Genomic DNA, 20,538 nt, shown 5'->3' on the forward strand with positions numbered 1-20,538 from the left:
CGTCGCCATCTTGTAGTCGACAGTGGGTTTAGTAAGTGGTAATAATTTATTTTAGTGTTGCGCTTTCACAACACTGATAAAAATTACTATAGAACTTGTTCTTCAAGCATTGATGCATCTTCTTTTTGTAACGATTTTAGCTAAATAAATATTCTGAGTACACGATAATAAAACGAGATCAAGTTTGTGTTCTAAAACATTTTATATTGCCAATGCCATTCTGGCAAACAAATGGCATCTAGAAATTATAAAAAAACCTTATGACTGACGGACGTCTATCAGATAGTCTCAAATATATTTTTTGAAGATATATTTTACTATAATTATATTTTGTAAATATGTATGATTTTTAAACCAGTTGTTAGGGCCATACAACAAATGTTATATAATTATTGAAAGAAAAGAAATAATTTACAAACCTCAAAAATGTCGGACATGATAATAAATGGTAAAGACACATTGCACACATACAGTGTTTAAATGTTTTTCATTGATTGAATCTTCTTAGCAATACAACATTAGGCCCTGTGCCTTATCTCTTTTTCAGCAATTGATTTGATGTCTCTGTAGCATTTTTTAACTTGAAACTGTTCAAACCAGATATGGAAAAGTCATCTAACAGTTTGCAACGTTCTATTTGTTTTAGATTCAGTACCAGTTGATAAAAAATGGAGCGAACTAATCAGATACAATATTTTTATTATGAAACTGGTCGAATTTGTAAGTATTTACCTTTTCGCGTAGGTACTACAATTATTGTACTGCAATTTGAACATATTTTTATTACTATTTCATTCCTTGTAGGTGATTTCACTAGTAATTACCGTATTGCCGATGATAATTCCAAGGCCACAAGGGCATATGTACTGCATATCTACTGGTCCTACTCTAGTTATATCGTTGTTATTCATTATCTTGTATTTACGAAGAAAAGTTCCATTATTCATGGAAAAAATGTACTTATTTTTTCAAATTCTGTTTACATTTGGTGCTTTTATTCAATGTTTTCTACTGAATCTTGTAAGAGTTTGGCTATGGTTAATTTACGGCGTATTTTATTTTGCATTGTTAACAGCATTATCACTTGATCTATTTCTGATCGCTAATGAAAGAGGGTGTACTTTTAGTTGTGCATAATAATAATTATAAACTTATCAGTTTACGTGTACCAGGCATAATTAGTATTTTAATACAATATTCATTTAATAAAATGTGTTTTGATTCAACCTACACTACAATTAAAAAATCAAAACTTGTTGAAATTTAGTCGATACTTACCAAATATATAACTTAGTACAGCCTTACAGTTTCGACCTTGACCTTTCAAATGAAATGACATTGGTTTATTGATAAACATAACCTACACAACAAAATTCTTAAATCCTGAAAAGATAGCAGAAAATATGTTAATAAAGTTTAACGAAACACCAGGCCTTCGGATAAAATATTACTTAAGACAAAACAAGGCTGATTCAATGGGCTGTACAGTATTCTTGGAATTGTTGCTTTGTAAATGAAACGTTTTTATTTCAACTCGCAAATAATTCGTATACTCCAAAAGAAACACAAAATGAGAAAATTAAAAGGGCTTCCTTTATTTCGATTCGAAACAAATAACAATTTACCTGCGCTTAGATGTATTAGGTAAGTTCCAAAACACATACGAGACGAATGTCATGAAGTTGTTACTTTTAGGTTTTATCAATGCTCCTCATGATAATCCCGTTCGTTTTGACGGAGCCCAACACAATGCACTGCCTGGCCGTCGCTCCGACCCTCGTCCTGTCGGTAATGTTCATCGTGCTATATGTAGTGGACCAAGTGCATGACCTGGCCGAACAACTATACTTAATATTTCAAATATTTTTTAATGTCCTTGCATTTATTTTCGTAATAGTAACTGGGAGCGCCACTGGGGCTCTGTACGGACTATTTTATTGTCATCTGCTCATTGCATTGTGCATAGATCTGTTCTATGTGATCAAAGAAAGAGGTTTTGCAATGACAAGAAAAACTTGAATGTTAAAATAAATAAAATGCTTCAGAAGGCATATGAATTCGTATTATTGTATAGTTTTAAGACTAAAAGATTTCATGACTACATATGATGACTACATATATCATACCTTTGAAATTTAGACCAAGAGGGAGGGAATAATTTCTCATCTAGTTTTAGATTAGTTGTTGTATAAATGAAAGTGTACAAGTGGGTCCATCTCTTACTTTTAGGTAGTGGCACTGCTCCTCAATATACTGCCTCACGTAGTGGAACCTGTGGAATCATTGCATTGCCTGGTGGCCGCACCCACTGTCATGTGCTCCACGCTTTTAATGGTGCTGTATGTTGTGGACCAAGTACAGTTTGAGGCAGAATTGTATTACGTCATCATTGAGCTAACAATAACAGTACTAGCATTCATCAACCTTTTTATTGTTGGTAGACTAGTAGGAGCCATTTATGGATTGTTTTATGCTGATTTAATAATTGCATTCTCAATGGACTTATATTACATGCGTAAAGAGAGAGGCTTGACCTTTTAATATGAATATTAAATTTGTTGTTATCTTTACTATTGTATTATTTTTAATAACAGTTCAAGTTTAGGATGGCTGATAACGGCTTCCTGTTGCAACAGCTATCTGTGAGTTATTGATAGTTAAAACGAGCCTTCAGTGTACCACTATAATGTGCAAAAGATTAACCAAATATACATGGACTCTGGTATATTGTATATTCACTATGTTAAATTATATATTTAAAAGAATAATGCTGGTGCGGTTGCGTGTGTTAATGTGGTTCTTGCTAGTATTTTTAGTGTTATTCTTCTTACATCAGATGATTCATTCTGTGGATGAAACAAGTGTCGCAAAAGCAGCTTCTCAGTATCCTGTGATACTCTGGTGGACTATGGAGTTTCCAGGCACTTCGAGCCTTAAACATTGCCCTAATAATGTGCAGTGTCATGTCTACAGCGATAAAAAGAAGGACCAACTTTATGAGGTGGGAGCATACTTGTTTTATGGAACAACTATAGATTTTAAAGCACTGCCCTTACCAAGACAGCCGAAAGACATCATCTGGGGCTTATATCATGAAGAATCACCAAGAAATGTGGAAGAATTCTTACATGAATCAGCACTAAACTTGTTTAATTTTTCAACTACTTTTAGTAGATATAGTAACATTCCTTTTCCCTTGCAATATTTGCATTCATTAGAAGATATTAAGACCCTAAAGTACTTTGTTGAGACATCTAAGAAAAATGAGTTGCTAAAGGAGATTGCTCCTATAATGTACTTACAGAGTGATTGTGAAACTTCAAGCGAAAGAGATGCATATGTTAAGGATCTGATGAAATATATCAAAATAGACTCTTACGGAACTTGCCTTAAGAATAAAGATATGCCAGCAAAATTCCAGAATGACTACCTAAACAATTTAGATGAAGACGAATTTTTGAAATTCGTTGCGAGGTACAAATTTGTTATAGCTATAGAGAATGGTGTATGTAATGATTACATAACCGAGAAGTTTTGGCGAGCGATCAAAGTGGGCACAGTCCCCATATATTTTGGTTCACCCACGATCAAAGATTGGTTACCAAACGAAAAGTCGGCGGTACTTCTACAAGATTATCCGACTCCAAAGATCATGTCTGAGCATATCAAGCTATTGTTGAGTAACGACAGTTTATATGAAGCCCATTTAGAGCATAAGACTAGACAATTCATTAGCAATGAGAAGGTATTACTGGAGTACAATACTAGGCCATACCAATCAGATGGGATCAAAATTATTGATGAATTTGAATGCTTCATTTGTCAGAAGTTACATGATAAAATGAATGGGAAAATAGAAGTGAATGTTGTAAACAAAAGTCACTATGATTGTCCCAAACCAATTTCAGCTTTAACTTTAGGCGTAAATCCTGAAAATAGTTGGGTGTTTTCTTGGGAAAATGCAGGAGATAATGCTAAGAAAATATACAACAATGTTTTTAACGGAGATTGATATTATTTTGTATTATTTTTATTTTATTACTGTTTTTTACGCATAATATTATATACATTTTTGATACAGGTTCTTGTTTTATTTATTGGCACACTCCGTCTAGAGGTGAAATCGGATGTATATCGTAGCGAATCCCCCTCTTGATAACGTGAGGAATAGTTTTAGGCACCATGCTGCAAAGTAAAAAAATGTGTTTTAATTATTACATAAAAAATATTATAAGTTAACATACTGATTTGGATACATAAGTAAAATAAGCCATTTTCACACTCTTGAACAAAACTTTACACCTGTATTTTGTAGGTATAATATTTTTAACACACCCATGACTGATATTTTCTTGGATGCATTTAAAATAACTTAGATAATATTAATAGGTTTGTTTCCTATTACTTCCTACAAGATTAGGCACGTACCTACATACTTATAACAGGCACTGATTTCTTATTATAAGAAGTGTTAAAATCTGCGTAAAAACAAATATACTTACGATATGCAGTCGATAATGGGACAAACAGACAGACATAAGGTGCATCCAGTGCAGTCCTCGGTTACGTGTGGTATATGAGTCTTGGGGTCAAATCTGAAACAAAAAGCAATTTGCTTGAAATCAATAAGAAAAAGAATGCAACAATAAGAAAGTATAGAATAATGAAATGTGCGCAATTTTACTCCCAACACAGAAACAAAATTCGTCAATATTTGAAAACTAATTTGAAACTAATTCGAAAGCCATAGGCTGTTTTTTACTGTGCAGTAAGAAATTTCCAATGGGTTATTTTTATTCAATTGCCATATTTTCAAGCAAACTGTTAATTTAGCTTACTCGATAGCCTGGTAGCCGGAATCTGCGCACGCCATGTAGCATTTTCCGCAGTTTATGCACATGTCCTGGAACAAAACATAAACGTTTTAGTCTTAGTACAAACCGATAATTCGACGTTCCATATAAACATCATCTATTCAGTGCCTACATAAAACAATTTGCCATGTAGCAAAGCTGGAAATCTTTTATACATTTGAGTGGAGCTATTCATCATCTGTTTAGCCTTTTCCCAAGTATATTGAGGTCGGCTTCCAGTCTAACCGGGTGCAGCTGAGTACCAGTGGATCTATTATTGCCCTAAAAATTTACTAAACCAGCCGAAAATAGTACAAAGCAAGTGTACTTACATCATCAATAAGAGCTACAACTTGCTTCGTATTATCCAGATGTTTATAAGTCCCGACTCTTGGCAATGCTTCGCCCAACACATCTTTAATCTTAGGAATATCCACACTTTCTTCATGGTCACCATTGATGCCGTTAGACAGGTAAGTTTGAACCTTATTGTCGGCTAGTAAGTCTGATTTTAGTCTGGCCTCGTGCAGTAACTCTTCTCGCTTTTTGTTGTATGGCCCAAAGTGGGCTAGTACCTGGAATGAACATACAAATTATTACAATCGTTTTTTCTAAAAGAAAAACCGACTTTGTAAACTAAAATCTTCTCCTAAATCTGGCAAATACTAAGCTGAAAACCGCATCAAAATCGGTTCATCCAAATATGAGATAACTGAGGTCTTCCTTTTTTTTTGTATTCAGTTAAAAATGGGAAGGAACCATTTATACGTTTCTTATATAATTTTCACAATAAGTTGTCGACAGAAACATTAGATATTATCAACTCCGAACAACAAACTCTTTTGAAGAATAAAATAAAAAATAAGCTCTATAACAAATCACATATAAGATCGACTTTACCTTGCCATTTTCATCATACAAAGTTTTCACGGGTTTTCCCTTCTGATGTTTGAAGGTGGGCGGCGACTGTCCCATCCAGCCGTGTAGGCCTTTAGTACGTAAGTACAGTAGGGCTTTAAGGCCTGTTATATAGTCTTCTACTACGGTGAAGTCTTGGTTTTGGACTGCGCTGCAAATCTGGAATGAAATAATGTAAGGAATATGAGCATGTTAAGCATATGGGAGCAATTACATGCCATCCTATCCATCCTCCGAGCCTTTTTTTTCAACTATGTTGGGGTTGGCTTCCAGTCTAACCGGATGTAGCTGAGTACCAGTGTTTTACAAGAAGCGACTGCCTATCTGACCTCCTCAACCCAGTTACCCGGGCAACCCAATACCTCTTGGTTAGACTGGCGTCAGACATACTGACTTCTTTCTACCCGTAACGACTGCCAAGGATGTTTTATGACAGCCGGGACCTGCAGTTTAACGTCCCATCCCAGTCATTGGTGTCCAAGACTGTGTGTGTGTGTTCCCACAGGACAGCTAGTATATATTTCCTTTACCTGCACAACCGGAGCCCCGCACATGATGAACTGCAGCGCGGAGTCGGCGGAGTCGATGCCGCCGATGCCGAGTATGGGGAAGGCGGGCAGCTTGTTGGCGATGGCGGACACGGCGCGGAGCCCCATGGGCCGCGTCGCGTTGCCCGACACGCCGCCGTATGTCGTGTGCTTCTCTACACCTGGGGAATGAAAATGAAATGTGAACAGTTTTTTTAACGATAACGTCTTCGGTAGTACATGGAGGGAATACACAAAAGAGTATATGGTAGTCCGTAGCACATAGGAAAACGACATATCAATAAAATAAGCAAGTATGCATAAGTAGAGGAGTAGGACTCGTTCATAAGGGAGTATATGGAAAGAGTATACAATGGAGTTTACAGGGCACGGGTAGAACGTAGTTTACATAAGGAAATATATAGAAAGATTACATAAAGGAGTTAGGTACTAGAAATGGTACATAATACATATAGGGTATACAGGTATATAAAAAGAACAAAATAAGTGTATAATTATCGGCACGAATCTTGAGCTGTGACCTACATCTGCGCAGAAGTGATTTATTAGCAAAGAACCAATCCCTAGTGACGGCTATGACGCGATGCACTGCGGGCCAATCGCCGCTTTAGCCCGCCCCAGCGCCTCACTTCATACCACAAAAGGGACTCAATAAATTACTTCTGCGCAGGTGAAGGTCAGAGCTCAAGATTCGTGCCGATAACTATAACGTCACTCATAAATTATTTCAGTGTGGGCATGCCACTGCCACTTACCCACAGCTGGCCAAGGCGTAGCGTCAGCTCTGACTGACATCAGACCTGACACTGTGTTGATAGCTGACACACCATCCGCACCACCTGAACAGAAATGGAGTATAAATGGAAGTAATTGTAAAAAGTAATTGTAAAAAGGTTTCTTTGATCAATCATGCAAAATGTTAAATAACTGAGGCAAGGGTCAAATAACTTTGATTTTCCGACAGTTCGGTCGAGCAAGATAATTTGATGACAATTGTAACTCGCTTGCAAATTCCATTTTATTATGCTACGTTAGATAAAAAAAATTGAGGTTGCGAGTTGTTTGAAAGAGTTACCGCGACTTTGGTCACAAAGGGCACAAGAAGCAACAAGTATGGGTATTAGTCAGTAACTGTCTGACACTGCCAAGCTTGACCCACAAGGGAGGAGGTCATTTGATGATTTCCCACAAAAAAAGGTAATAAAGGTTAGTTACCTTCATGAGCAGCGACAGCGATGCTGACAATGTCAGTGATGTTGGGCGTCAGCTTCACGAAGAACGGGATCTTGACAGCTTTGTGTACCCACTGGGAGATACCCTTCACTAGGACTGGATCCTGTCAATATAAATAAAAATAGCTGTGATATACGTACATATCTATTGTTTTAGCCATACTTTTACCTAGGACTTAATAATACTTAATAGTTTTTATAATTTGACCTGAAAGGCTAAACGGATTTGTTTAAAATCTGGCAATCTTGTTAATGAATTAAACCTCTGACGCTTCTAAGCAGCAAGACGAAATGTCATACAATTTTCAACTCTAAGAGTCAGATATAAAGTTCAATTTCATCGTATCTCCAAGCGACCATACGACAAAACTATATTATCATAACTAAATGACTAACAAGTTTCAAAGGACAATGCTCATGAAGTATGAGAAAAAAACCCAGGCCCGGCGCAAAAGAAATGTAACTCAAAATATAGGTAAAAATAAGTAATTAAATATTACATAGGGGGCATTATCGAAATCAGTGGCTATATGCGTGAAATTGCTATTCGAATTTTAACATCTGCGGTACATTGCTACTCAAGATTTTAGAGGTAACATAATGTAGGTATTAGTAAAAGGAACAGCAAACAGATACAGTTGTGGTTTAAGAGCAACATAATGACATGTTTATAGCAACTTCTCCACTATTCTACCTACTTTTACAAAATAATAGGATGATAGAACTAAAACAGGATATGACTGCACTTTTCATTTTAATATCTAATAACGCTTAAAAGTCATCGATTCTTTATTTCTAACACGACGAGATCCAAAAATGTTGCGGGATGCGCGAACTGTTCCTCATGTCTAGCCCACCCTAAGTAATGTAAAACGCTCATGACGCGATGACGTGGGCGCTGCAGCCTGTATTTCGGTATTGATTTATCTTTTTGGAGAAGCTTATTAACTACTTGCCATATTACTTGTTTGTTGTCTCAGATAGCACTTTAATTAAACTATAAGCCCCAGCTGCTCATGTTCCCCTTTAAAAAATCAAATAGCAATTTCATACATTTAGCCATTGATTTCGATGATGCCTCCTATTAGGGAATGCAATCCCGATCCCGCGGGATCCCGATCTCGCGAGATCTCGTGTAATTTTTCGGGATCAATCCCGACGCATCATATGACGAGATCCCGTTGAGATTGACGGGATTGGGCGGCAGTGGTCAGCTACGCAACACACACACAACCACACACACACAACACTTCAAGAGGAATTAGAAGAAACTCTGCGAGCTTCTAAAAGTCCTTTTGCACGTATATCCACGGCCACGAACCTAGACAAATTAGAATCTACCATTAAAAAAGAAATGGATTTGTTCGAGTGTGGAGGAACAAGGGGGCGATTTTTGCAGTTTGCATATAATTGCTTCGCCACGCTGTTGCCAACCAGCGCGAGCGTTGAGTCGGAGAGGAGGGCATTCTCAGCAGCGGTGTACATTGCAACAAACATTAGATACCGTTTAGCAGATGAAACTATTAATACCTACCCTTTGTTTTTTAAGGAGTCTTTTTCAAAATCACTCTTTTTCCTAATTCAATTGAAATAAGCTTATTGTTTTGATTACCTAATTTACCTACGTTAATTTCCTTACAACCTGATTATTTAGTCGGAAAGATTAAAGAATAAAGGTTTTTATTTTCTTTCGAGTAAAATGTTATTTTAATTAACCTCACTATCACAAACAAGCAGTTATTAGCTTTTTCAGTCATCTGAATTCATTTTTTTTTTAATTAGACGGGATCCCGAAAATTCCGGGATCCCGCGGGATTGATATTTCTAATCCCGCGGGATCCCGAATTTGCAATCTCGAGTCGGGATTGCATTCCCTACCTCCTATGCAGTATTTCATTACTTATTATTACCTATAATTTGAGTTACTTTTCGTTTGCGCCGGGCTTGGGTTTTTTTTGAGCATTGTCCTTTACCACACACACATAAAGTTTAAAGGAATGAATCTCATCTTCTATAAGCGACCACACGACAAAACTAAAAAATCACATAACATCCAATTTTTAACTCTAACACCTTGATATAAAGTTTAATCTCATCTCTCATAGCAACATTAAAAAAAATCCTACTGCCATACAATTTTCAACTCTATCACATAGCCATAAGATGAAATCCTACCTGTCCACAAGCTAGCCCCATGCCGGACTCGCCCATGCCGTGCGGACACGACAAGTTCAGCTCCAGAGCGTCGGCGCCCGAAGCTTCCGCCTTCTGAGCTAGCTCCGTCCAGTCAGACTCGTTGTATGAGCACATTATTGATGCTATTATTACCTGGAATTTGCAGAAAAAATATTGAAATGGACGTAAAAAAACTTGGACAAATGATCATCCATTAACGGGGTATTCTAAAAATGCTGTGAAAACTTCGATTAGATCCTTGATAGGCAGTTGCGATTGGCAGGCGGTCTATCAAACTTCTGTGTGAATATGGATTGTAAAATTCTTTTGAAACTAAATAAAAATTATGTGACAATTTATAGAAACCATTACGTAGTAAAGAAATATGACTAATCAAATCAAAGTTATTTACAACAAATTAAAAAAAAAAGATATTACGAAATGAGTTAGGGTCTCACTAAAAATACTATTAATCCCTAAATACATTATTAAAGCTCACATTTAGTAGCCAAGTCACATTATGCACCTCTACATTAAAGTTTATATTTTAGGTAAACATTTTGGTAAGGATTTACTCCTATATCTACGTACTTTATGTGGGAAATCCTTCTTCAGCTCAGTGATGCTCTGGCACCAGTAGTCGGCACACTTCTCGGAGATCAGCTCGATGTTGAGGAAGCAGCCCTGCCCGGGGCCGTAGTTCTCGCCTGACGTTACGCCGCGGACTATGCGGGGGGACACGTTGGTTACCAGGTCCTGGGATAAGGTGGAAAATTTAGTAGGGGAAATAGATTCGAGAATTATATAGGTAAAACATATCTTTAAATATCAGTACCTAAGATTTAAAGATGTTTTTGTACCCTAAGGTGTCCGAAACGACTTGAAGAAAGCTACACTATTCCCGATGACATAGGTTAAATTTTGTCTGAGTACGGGAAGAAGTTCCCTTGAGATGCGGGTATCAGTTAGTCTCTAATAATGATAGTCAGAAGGTTAGGTACAATTGTTGGTCCCAATCATGTGACCTATACTTCTATACACTGCAGTAAAATCGAAAGCAGACGCAACGAATTATGATACCTACAACAATGAGCCTTGTTATTCAACACAGGTTCACAATAAAACGTAATAACTTCTACTCAGATGTTAGACCCAGAATATAAAAAATATATAGAAATTATATAGCAACATCCAAAAATATACAAATATGTTCCACTATCCCTTCATATTCACCTTATCAAGTCCAAAAGTCTTAGTAACAGCGAACCCCCAGCCCTGCTGGAAGGCTCGGCGGATCATGGCAGTGCTGGTAGTGGGGGGGGCGCTGGCCAGACCGAACGGGTTCTCGAACTTGATGCCGCATACTTCCACGGAGAGGTCCACGTCATCGATGGGAGTGTGGAACTTCGGTAGTTCGATTGGTGCTGAGAATGGTATGCCCTGGAAAGCAGTTTGAATGATAAATATTTTAAGGCGTTATGAGGCAAAAATAATGATTTTTCTGGTTAAATAATTTAATGTTTGCGATAGTACTCAAATCAACAACTTTTTTCGGCCCAAGTTTATCAATGACATACACAAGTTCTCTTAAAACAACTGTATATTATGACTTTTCAACTTCAATTAACAAAGTGAACAATTGTCTTAGGAAAAGAGGATGTTAACGTTGTTGGCGAACTTGAGCCTTAAGAGAAGAAAAGATATATGCCGTATGAGAAAAAACTAGCATTGAAAGAAATCAAGGACACTTTTTTACTTTGGAAAGCTCTGGGAAATATTTTTTCAACTACCTTGAGAGCTCGGAAATAAGTGACTTGGCTTTGAAAAGCTGGGTTTTGGCATTTACCCAAACTTATCCTTCTGAAATCCTATAGAATCCCAAAAAATAATAAGAAACTTACCTGTAAATAACAATGCATATACCAAGCAGCAGTTTTGCCATCGTTGACCGACTCGACCGTGGTTTCCGCAACCCCGGCCAAGTCTCCGCCCACAAACACTTTGGGGTTGCTGGCACTCTGCATGGTTGCTTCATCAACCTCTGGCAAACCCCAGCGGTTGAGTTTAACGCCGGCCATCGCGTCTTTTACTAGAAAATATTAATATACAATATTACATAATAAGAATCAATTGCATATAAAAAGATAATATTTAGAAATATCTACCTCTCTAATTGTTAGGGTCTTTTTAGGCACTTTTAATTTGAGCTCATTAGTTACTGTTTTAACGAATAAAGACATACGACTGTTTAAAAATTATAGATAAGTCTCTTCAAAAGGTCAGTTGCTAATTCTAGAAATATAGGCAGGAAACCCTCTTTCCGCACTCAGGGAAAATCCTACTAATATATTAAAAGCGAAAGTTTGTATGTACCTATACATAGAAGTTTGTTCCATTTTTACACTAGAACTACCTTATGGATTTTACATAGAGACCACTCATTAACCAGATGCAGGAAGTAGTACCATCAGGTAGTGGGTAAAACCTAATTGAAAATGAACCTTACCGTCAGTTTCATAAAGTCCGGAGCCAAAGGCGGAGATAATAAAGTTAGCTTTGAGCTGCATCACTTGATCTTCATCCTCTATCCACTCTCCGTCGTCCAGTTGTTCAGTGCGACACATCTTTAATGCTGCTATCTGTTAAATAAAATTACAAAAAATATTAAATGAGGAGTCTCAAAATGATATGGTTTAAGATTGAAAATAATTTTGTAGGGTTCCCAAAGTGGAAAAACGGGACTTTTTGTGTGTTAATCAGATGCAAACTTAGCCAGTTCTTTCGTGAGCAAATGGCCGGTGGTTGGTTATGTTAGAACATCGTGTCACCACAAAGTGAATCATTTTTCTTCAGGATCTATCCTGAAGAAAAATGATTCACTTTTGTACGAAGTATGACATTAAATATTATATTTTCTGAATTGAAACATACCTTGCCATTCTTCACTATGACTTCTCTAGGAGACATGAACGGCACAAACTCGCATTTCTCTTCCTTTGCTAAGTCGACCTGAAAACAAAAATTATACCTAAGTCAAGTCAAGCCATAGGAAAAAAAGCTTATAATATAATTGCAGATTAAGGACAAGACAAAAAATCTCTTATGGATTTATGAATAAGGTTGATATTAGAACGTTACAGAAATGTAATTAATTTGTAAATTTTGCCCCAGGCATATTCTATTCTTGAGTTCACTATCAGAAAACCTAATTGTGTACGTTTACCAGTTAACGTTGTTTGTAAGCTCAAAAAGTTAAACTTCTTAATTCCTTACCTCTTCAGGCACAGCCCTAATATTAGTGACTCCCTTCCTAAACACGACGTAGACTCGTCTAGCGCCACAGCGCAGCGCAGAGGTGGCGCAGTCGAACGCCGTGTCGCCCGCGCCCAGCACTATCACGTGGCCGTGGAGGGCGGGTAGCGCAGATTTGCAAGCGCACAGACCTGGAAATTAGCGCAAAAATTATTTGGGTAACTGATATATTTTAGAAAAATAGTAGCTAAAGTTATGTACGGAATTTCGAGTTTGTAATAGAAAAATGTGTTTTCTTAAAAACCAATAAAGACAATTTGATACTTCAGAGTACACTACCATGCTTATTTTAATATAGCAAAAGTTTATGTATCATCATCCTCCGAGCCTTTTTCCAACTATGTTGGGGTCGGCTTCCAGTCTAACCGGATTCAGCTGAGTATCAGTGAACACACAAGGAGCGACCACCCCTTGGTTAGACTGGTGTCAGACTTACTGGCTTCTCACTACCCGTAACGACTGCCAAAGGTTTATGTTTACACACAAATATTTACTAAAATGGTTCGTAAACATACCTTTCTTACTACCCTTAGCCACAAGAGGCAAGAAGTCCTTGCTGGTGTAGAAACCCATTTCTTGGTTCAACCCTTTGAAGATAGGAATGCTCTTCGGTTCTGGGAGACCGATACCAAGGAACACGGCTGCGTGACCGTCTTCCAGCAGGCCCTAGAAATATAACAAAACAACATGTTGTATTAATGGTTTAAGCTCTTGTAAATTATATACTTCAAACACCAATGACTGTGTTTCGGATGGCACGTTAAACTGTAGGTTCCGGCTGTCATTAAACATCCTTGGCAGTCGTTACGGGTAGTCAGAAGCCAGAAAGTCTGACACCAGTCTAACCAAGGGGTATCGGGTTGCCCGGGTAACTGGGTTGAGGAGGTCAGATAGGCAGTCGCTTCTTGTAAAGCACTGGTACTCAGCTGAATCCGGTTAGACTGGAAGCCGACCCCAACATAGTTTGGGAAATGGCTCGGAGGATGAAATTATATACTTCAAAGATGAGAATGGTAGGAAAGTATTGTGTAATTAGTATTAGATTAGGAGAGGCGATACTTTTACTCTTATTCCTTAATATTTTTTTATATATTCCTCTCTAACCCGGTCCCTTCCTAGTCCTTACTTTACTGTCTAACTGGAACCATTGAAATGATAAATAGGTAGCATTCTATAAATAGACCGCAACGCAACCTTGCTATCCTAGGTCTATATCTTCCCATTCTACACTAAAACCTTCATAATTTTGATATAGGTACTTACATTTACAGTAATATCCTTAGTGGACAGCTTCCTGCCGGTGACGAACTTGACTCCGAGGTTCTTCACGAGGTCCACCTCGAACTGTACAACATCGTATGGCAGACGGTATTGAGGGATTTCTGCTGAACTGGAAATTTTAAGGAAGATTAATTAATTACATAATAAGAGGACCAATAAAATAAATGCATTTAGTTATGGTTTGTTGTGTCTAGGCTAGTTTAGAAGTGGATGTTGAATTATGCATTAAATGGCAGTACGGTACAGCGCTTGAGCCATATTTTTGTTAAGTGCTAACGGAAATTAAAGATTACGATTTTTGAGGGAAAAGTATTTGGTGGCCAAACGTTAAAATAACTTTTGAGTTTCAAACCCCGCCATGGGCCTTCTGAAGATTTTTGAGACCTTCTACTGTGACTTTTTATGACAATCCTTGGACTTTTAAACACATGTATTAAAATGTAAACATAGATATTTGTAAAGCAATTCAATTCTTGGTACCCACCTCAATCCACCCAAGTACTTCTCCTTCTCATACACAGTGATGTCCTTATACCCCAGCCTAGCTAGGAAGCAAGCACAACTGATGCTGGCCGGTCCGCCTCCGATTAAAGCGATCTTCTGGTCACCACCCTTTGGTAGTGGCTTCGTGTTAGGGTCCAGGGTTTGGGGGATACCCATCTTCATGAATACCTGGAATATTTGGTGAATTTTGTAGTGGCAAGAAGCAATGATTATTATAGTCTTTATTTTAGTATTTTGTTAATAGGTAGGTATCGAGTCTAATTAAATGCTGCTGAAAATCTGTTTGGCAGATAGGGTCAGGATATATGTTTACACTCCAAATAATTGGGAACAAATACTGCCAACATAGCAATAAACCAAAAAATATTTCCCCATATATCCTAGTGGGTTTCGCACTGCAGAGGAAAAGCCTTTTGCAAGCTACTTTGTTCGTCATAAGGGACAATAGAATGTCACCATCATCATCATTATTGGATACTGGTAGACTATTTGCAAACAGTCGCAAAATATGGTACATTCATTTCAAATATCAGATAAAAAACCCTTGATACTCACATCCACAGCGAAATGTTGTAATCCACCGATATTGATAGCGCCCTCCTCGCTAGCGTGCAAGTTACAGCCTCCCACACAGAGGTCGCTAGTGGGACACACCATACCGCAAGTAAGGCCGAGGGGATTGTCCGACAGAATCGCTTTAGCCGCTCCATAGTAGTTCTAGAAATTAGTGAATCCTAAATCAGTCCCAAATGGTAGAAATTCAGTTCCAAACGAAATAAAATGACGCGCTAAAAAAGAATAGAGGTAAATACGCTGTGGCCATCGTGTATAGGTAGTACCTACATTAAGTATATACAACATGTAACTTAATTAACGCACATCCTGAAATTAGTTTGTTCAGAATCGTTTACTGAATCGATTTATATCATTTTAAATATAGATAATTTTTTATCCCAAAAATAATTAAAACTACGGAAATTATTGTCATATTAACCCTGTACAGTCAAAACAAATTCAAATAGACCGTAACTCAAAGTAATAAGACTTCGTGTATTGTCGGCTTTTTCCGTAGTTTCGTTATGTTCTCCAAGAATTGATATTAATTTAGTAAATAACAATGCATATACATGTTAAATTAAAAATTCAGTGTATGTATTATGATTTTAACATAATATTCTAATTAGCGTGTTTGAGGGTGTGCGTTAATTACGTTACATGTTGTATAAATAAGTTTGGAGACCCTGACTAAATTATCAATTTTCATTGTTGTGACATTAATGACTATGCATCATATTTAATTATACTACAGTTCTATCTTCAAGATAGGACTATATATCATAATTAATTTTTGGTTTCGATAGTTGCCATATAGATAATCGATTCCGTACTAACCATCCCACCCGATTACAATATAGCAGACCATGAAATTCTTGTACAGATTACAAGATCAATGACACGATAAACATTCTTGACGATAATCGATAATAACCACAAACCTTAGTAGCAATACTGCTGATAAAGCTCTTGACATCGATCTGAGTGGGGCAGGACTTCTGACAAGGTGCGTCTGCGCACTTGAGGCAGCGAGCCGCCTCTTTTAGCGCTCCACGTTCCGATAGTGTCGTGTGCTTGATGTCATCGAAGTTCTTTGTTAGAGTTGGACAGGCCTGAAAGAGGTTTTGTTATAGTAAACTTTTCGTGCCTTAAAAATAATTGGCCTTAGGTATAAAGCAATCTTAGACTAATTTTTACCCACAACATAAGGGTCAGTTTTCTTAGAACAAAGGCTTACTATGAATTTTAAAATTAAATAAATTAGTTGTTTTAAGAAAAACGGGCGTTTATGTTGTCAGAGAACTGGGGCCTAATTCCCGCATGAATTCTCCTAAAACCCGGATGAATGTATGCCTTTGATCAGCGGTCTACCGTAAATGAAACCAAAACCAACAAACTCACTTTATTAGCGTTTATATCATTAGGTACTTGTATATGAATGATGTTTTTATATCGTCTCAAAATATAGGTGGTATTAAGGCGACGAATTGGTCAACAATAATTCCATAACCGGCACGCGCATCTAAGGCGCCAAAAGGGGTCGGAGCGTCTGAGCGGGGCGAGGATAACAATACGCGCGCTAGCTTATAACTAAAAGTCGTAAGCGACAAAATGGTTTTGTAATTTTATTATTTCTTCTTTCTCCTGCCCTGTTCCCAAATATTACTTGGGGTCGGCGCAATATGTCATTTTCTTCCATTTTCCCCTGTCACTCGTCATACTGACGCTCACTCCCTTCCTATTCATATCATCTTTCAGGCAATCCATCCATCTTTTCTTAGGTCTTCCTCTTCCTCTCCATCCATCTACATTCATACTTAGCACACAATTTTATTATTTAGAAATGATAATTTGATAAAAAATCCTTCTACAATTTTAAAGAGTATGTATATACTCAACTACTAAAAAAGTTAAGAGGCTTAAATCGGTCCCGTTTGCCCATAATATGTGAATCTCTTTTTAAAAAGAGGTATGTTTGATATATTTTTCTCTGTTATAAAAGTTACCTAATCATGTTTCTACGTCTAACAAAATAAGGTTTATATCATGAACTTTCAGGTAACCAAGTTGTATTTTGATCCGTTTTGTATTTACTGAGAAAAATTGAGATCCTTGGCGCCAAAAATTCCAATTCGTCCTCTTAAAAATGCATCCATCAAATATCGATGATAGGTAATAGAATACTTAAACGTTTACATTCACGTGTTACACTTTGATTAGGTCCGAGATAACAGATAGTAAATATATCTACCTATAGGTGAAGTGTCGGTGAATCAATCTAAAGTGCCCGACCCGATTCTAACTGCATAAATCTCAAATCCATCAGACTATCATCATACATAAGTCAGCAGCTTTGTGCCATTGAAGGATAGTACTTAAAAAGACTACATGAGAAAGACTCCAAGAAATAGTTTAAAAAACTAAAAAACACTCTTATTTCAACGTTTCTTAGTTAGTCATGTATTGTCATCAGAACTCAGAACGTGTGCAAAATTTCATCCTAATTGAAGGCCGGGAAGTGGGTCAAACTAAGATTCCAAGATTTTCTTACATACATAGTTACAAGTGAAGCTAATTTAAGCCTGTTAAAAAGAGAAGTATGTGTACAAGGTAAATATACCTACTATTTTAGATTTCAGGTTTCTTCGTCATTTCTAGTTACATTATTTTATTTTGTTAGATAGAAATAAGTAGAACTACCTAAATAGAAATAGGTAGGTGCTAGAAATATGTTGTCAATACTTACAGTACATTTCCTATCTTCATTCCTCTTCCAATGCTGCTTATTCCTCTTGGTTTGAGCTGAAGGGACCAAGTTAGTGAAGGGCTTTACCGTCGGATTGAGCCTTAACAGGTTCTGTCAAAAAAACAAAGGATTATTTCAATTATTTATAAATAGGTATCATTATTTATTTAATATTCTAACCATATCTACGACATTTATTTTTACATAAATCTTGTTTATTTAGGTGATTTAACAATATCAGTGTTAAACGACGGCACACCAAGCTACCTAAATGTGTCAAATTTCTTCAATACATTTTCAACCTTATCACAATAGTGGAAGGTTAATGATCGCTTGGTAAAATTTGACAAAGTATACATGTAATAACTGAAGTACCTAAGGCCTCCAGTCTTCTATCCTGAGAACGTAGCGACGAAAAAATTGGTGCCGATAACATGCGAGCTATTTATCGCAGACCTATTACGTCGGCTATAGAAAAAAAAAAAAAACTTAAGTTTATCGGGACTCGTACGTGGTCAAACAAAAGCAATTGTTTTAAGTTTTAACATATCATGTTGACAGTGTGTAATCATTGTAAATATCTACTGTGAACGTTAACCTTGATTCATAAACGCGTAGATTACATAAAGAATATTTCACACGTATGTAATAGAAGATAACCCCTGACAGTTAGTCCCACTGTGATGTAAAATCATCGTTTTATCTGTTTTTCGTTATGATTTTAACAATTTATCTGACACACCCCTTATCAATTGTTTTTAAATTGAGAGAACTGTAGGTCCACATGTGTAACGTACGAGGGAGTTAATCATATAGTTACCTAATTTCAGTGCCTCATTTTAACATTTGTATAACTTCAGCATTTTTTTAATAAAAAAACTATTACTGCACACAGTATTAAAAAAATTATGCTTTAATTAAAGTTTGTTTTCTGTACCTCTTTTAATTTTCCCAAAATGGAGGAGATTCTCAATTCTATTTTTTTTAATCTAACAAATTTAGAATATAAGTAATAAACCACTTCAGTACGGGATTAAGTCTCGAATACATAAATGAACGTTCCGTTTAAATAGATGAAAACATAGGAAACGCTAGTAATTAAATACCCTGTTAACTCGTTACTCATCAAGTAATTATGTACTTAACTAGCTCGATGTACCAATGTAGCTAATACGGTACCAGAGCCATATAGGAACGTTATGGTCTAATAACGCTGTAGAAGTGTAGATAGATAGGTGGTCCGTCCCATAAGAGGAGGCCATTCATTAAAGAGCCTTTCTATAAGCAATTAATTAAATACCTGCCTATAATAAGTCAAAGTAAATAGAGATCCTTTGTTTGTTGTTCCTCCTAAGTAATAAGCTATCGGCCTCGGTCAAATTAGCGAATAGAGCGGAGCTCGGCGGAGGAAAATGTGTTGTTTATATTCAAAATTAAAACCAGTCATACAAGTCCAAGTGTTAATTACTATGTACTAAATGATGTGATAATACGGAATTAAGAACTCAAGTCTTTGTCTCGTTTGTTAATTTTATGTTAATTTATTTGTAGGATAGTAGATTTATCAGTGTACGTGCTTAAAATGTTACCTTGACTATTAAAGTAGGTAATTCCCCCCCAGCAATATTTTGATAACAATAAGATAGGCACTACGATATTAAATAATCTGAGAAAACCAGTTCACGGTACGCCAAACTGTGTCTTAACATAAACGTGTTATATTATCTAAAACCAAAACATTCTACGTAAACATAAAAATAGCTGAAACTAACCTCAATATCCGGCAACTCCTTGCTCAGAAGCACTTTCGACATTTTCAAAAATGATCTTTATTTCTTTGGTAACAAAGTGAAGATTTTATTTTCACGTTTTTGTTGTATTTTTCTTTTTAAATTGGACAGACGCAGGGGACTGCTCACTGGCAGCGCTACTCAAGCGACTGATTAGAGAACGTCTCGTGAATCGGTACTATCACTCGTAACCAATATAACATGAACTCTGTTTTTCGCTACAAACCACATTTTGGTTTTGTTTCTCTGTTAGCACAGGGAGAGGGGAAGGTCAACTTAAAATGGTTATAGAGTTGAAACTAAAACAATACGCAATAGTTTAATGATCAATTATTTTGTAGTTCGGTGATGCATTTGTTTAGATATTGGTCACATAATGTGTCCATTTTTAGGTTCGTTATTGGTTCAGCTGAGAGGTTCATAAGACCTTCAATTCAGCTGTTTCGTTTAGTGCAATATGCAGTTGGCTGATGTGTACCAAATTTTTTTATTTTAAAACTATCTTTAATTTTCCTAGTTCACTGCTATCAATAAACGCGAATATGTCGACATGTCGAGTCATCCTTGCCTTGCGCTTAGATACAATAGTTGTTTTCTTTCACTATTTTTTATCTTTGCCCAAGT

General features: G+C 36.7%; 2 protein-coding genes across 5 annotated transcripts; one reads left to right on the forward strand and one right to left on the reverse strand.

Moving 5' to 3' along the window:
* Nucleotides 1-13: 13 nt before the first annotated feature.
* Nucleotides 14-4,080, forward strand: LOC124633527 (alpha-(1,3)-fucosyltransferase 10). 4 transcript variants are annotated; one of them, XM_047168783.1, is made up of 3 exons: nt 14-31; nt 647-720; nt 2,230-4,080. In XM_047168783.1, exon 3 carries the CDS (start codon nt 2,687-2,689, stop codon nt 4,010-4,012), a length of 1,326 nt encoding a protein of 441 aa, XP_047024739.1. In that variant the 5' UTR covers nt 14-31; nt 647-720; nt 2,230-2,686; the 3' UTR covers nt 4,013-4,080. The 4 variants fall into 4 exon arrangements, with proteins under 4 accessions (XP_047024739.1, XP_047024740.1, XP_047024738.1 ...); XM_047168784.1 differs by lacking the exon at nt 14-31 and adding an exon at nt 84-448 and having other exon boundaries at nt 2,230-2,570; XM_047168782.1 differs by lacking the exon at nt 14-31 and adding an exon at nt 159-448.
* LOC124633524 (dihydropyrimidine dehydrogenase [NADP(+)]) lies at nt 3,996-20,060 on the reverse strand. The gene is made up of 22 exons (XM_047168776.1): nt 19,897-20,060; nt 18,125-18,235; nt 16,320-16,490; nt 15,379-15,540; nt 14,804-14,991; nt 14,302-14,428; nt 13,554-13,704; nt 13,000-13,169; nt 12,658-12,735; nt 12,233-12,365; nt 11,628-11,815; nt 10,960-11,166; nt 10,318-10,482; nt 9,727-9,879; nt 7,535-7,655; nt 7,075-7,158; nt 6,302-6,480; nt 5,754-5,930; nt 5,186-5,428; nt 4,839-4,903; nt 4,503-4,595; nt 3,996-4,185 (listed from the first exon to the last, which is right to left on the reverse strand). The coding sequence occupies exons 1-22, from the start codon at nt 19,936-19,938 to the stop codon at nt 4,095-4,097; spliced, it is 3,099 nt and encodes a 1,032-aa protein (XP_047024732.1). The 5' UTR covers nt 19,939-20,060; the 3' UTR covers nt 3,996-4,094.
* Between the last annotated feature and the right edge of the window lie 478 nt (nt 20,061-20,538).

The sequence above is a fragment of the Helicoverpa zea genome, chromosome 9 (assembly GCF_022581195.2).
Source record: "Helicoverpa zea isolate HzStark_Cry1AcR chromosome 9, ilHelZeax1.1, whole genome shotgun sequence".
In the NCBI taxonomy this organism is placed as follows: domain Eukaryota; kingdom Metazoa; phylum Arthropoda; class Insecta; order Lepidoptera; family Noctuidae; genus Helicoverpa; species Helicoverpa zea.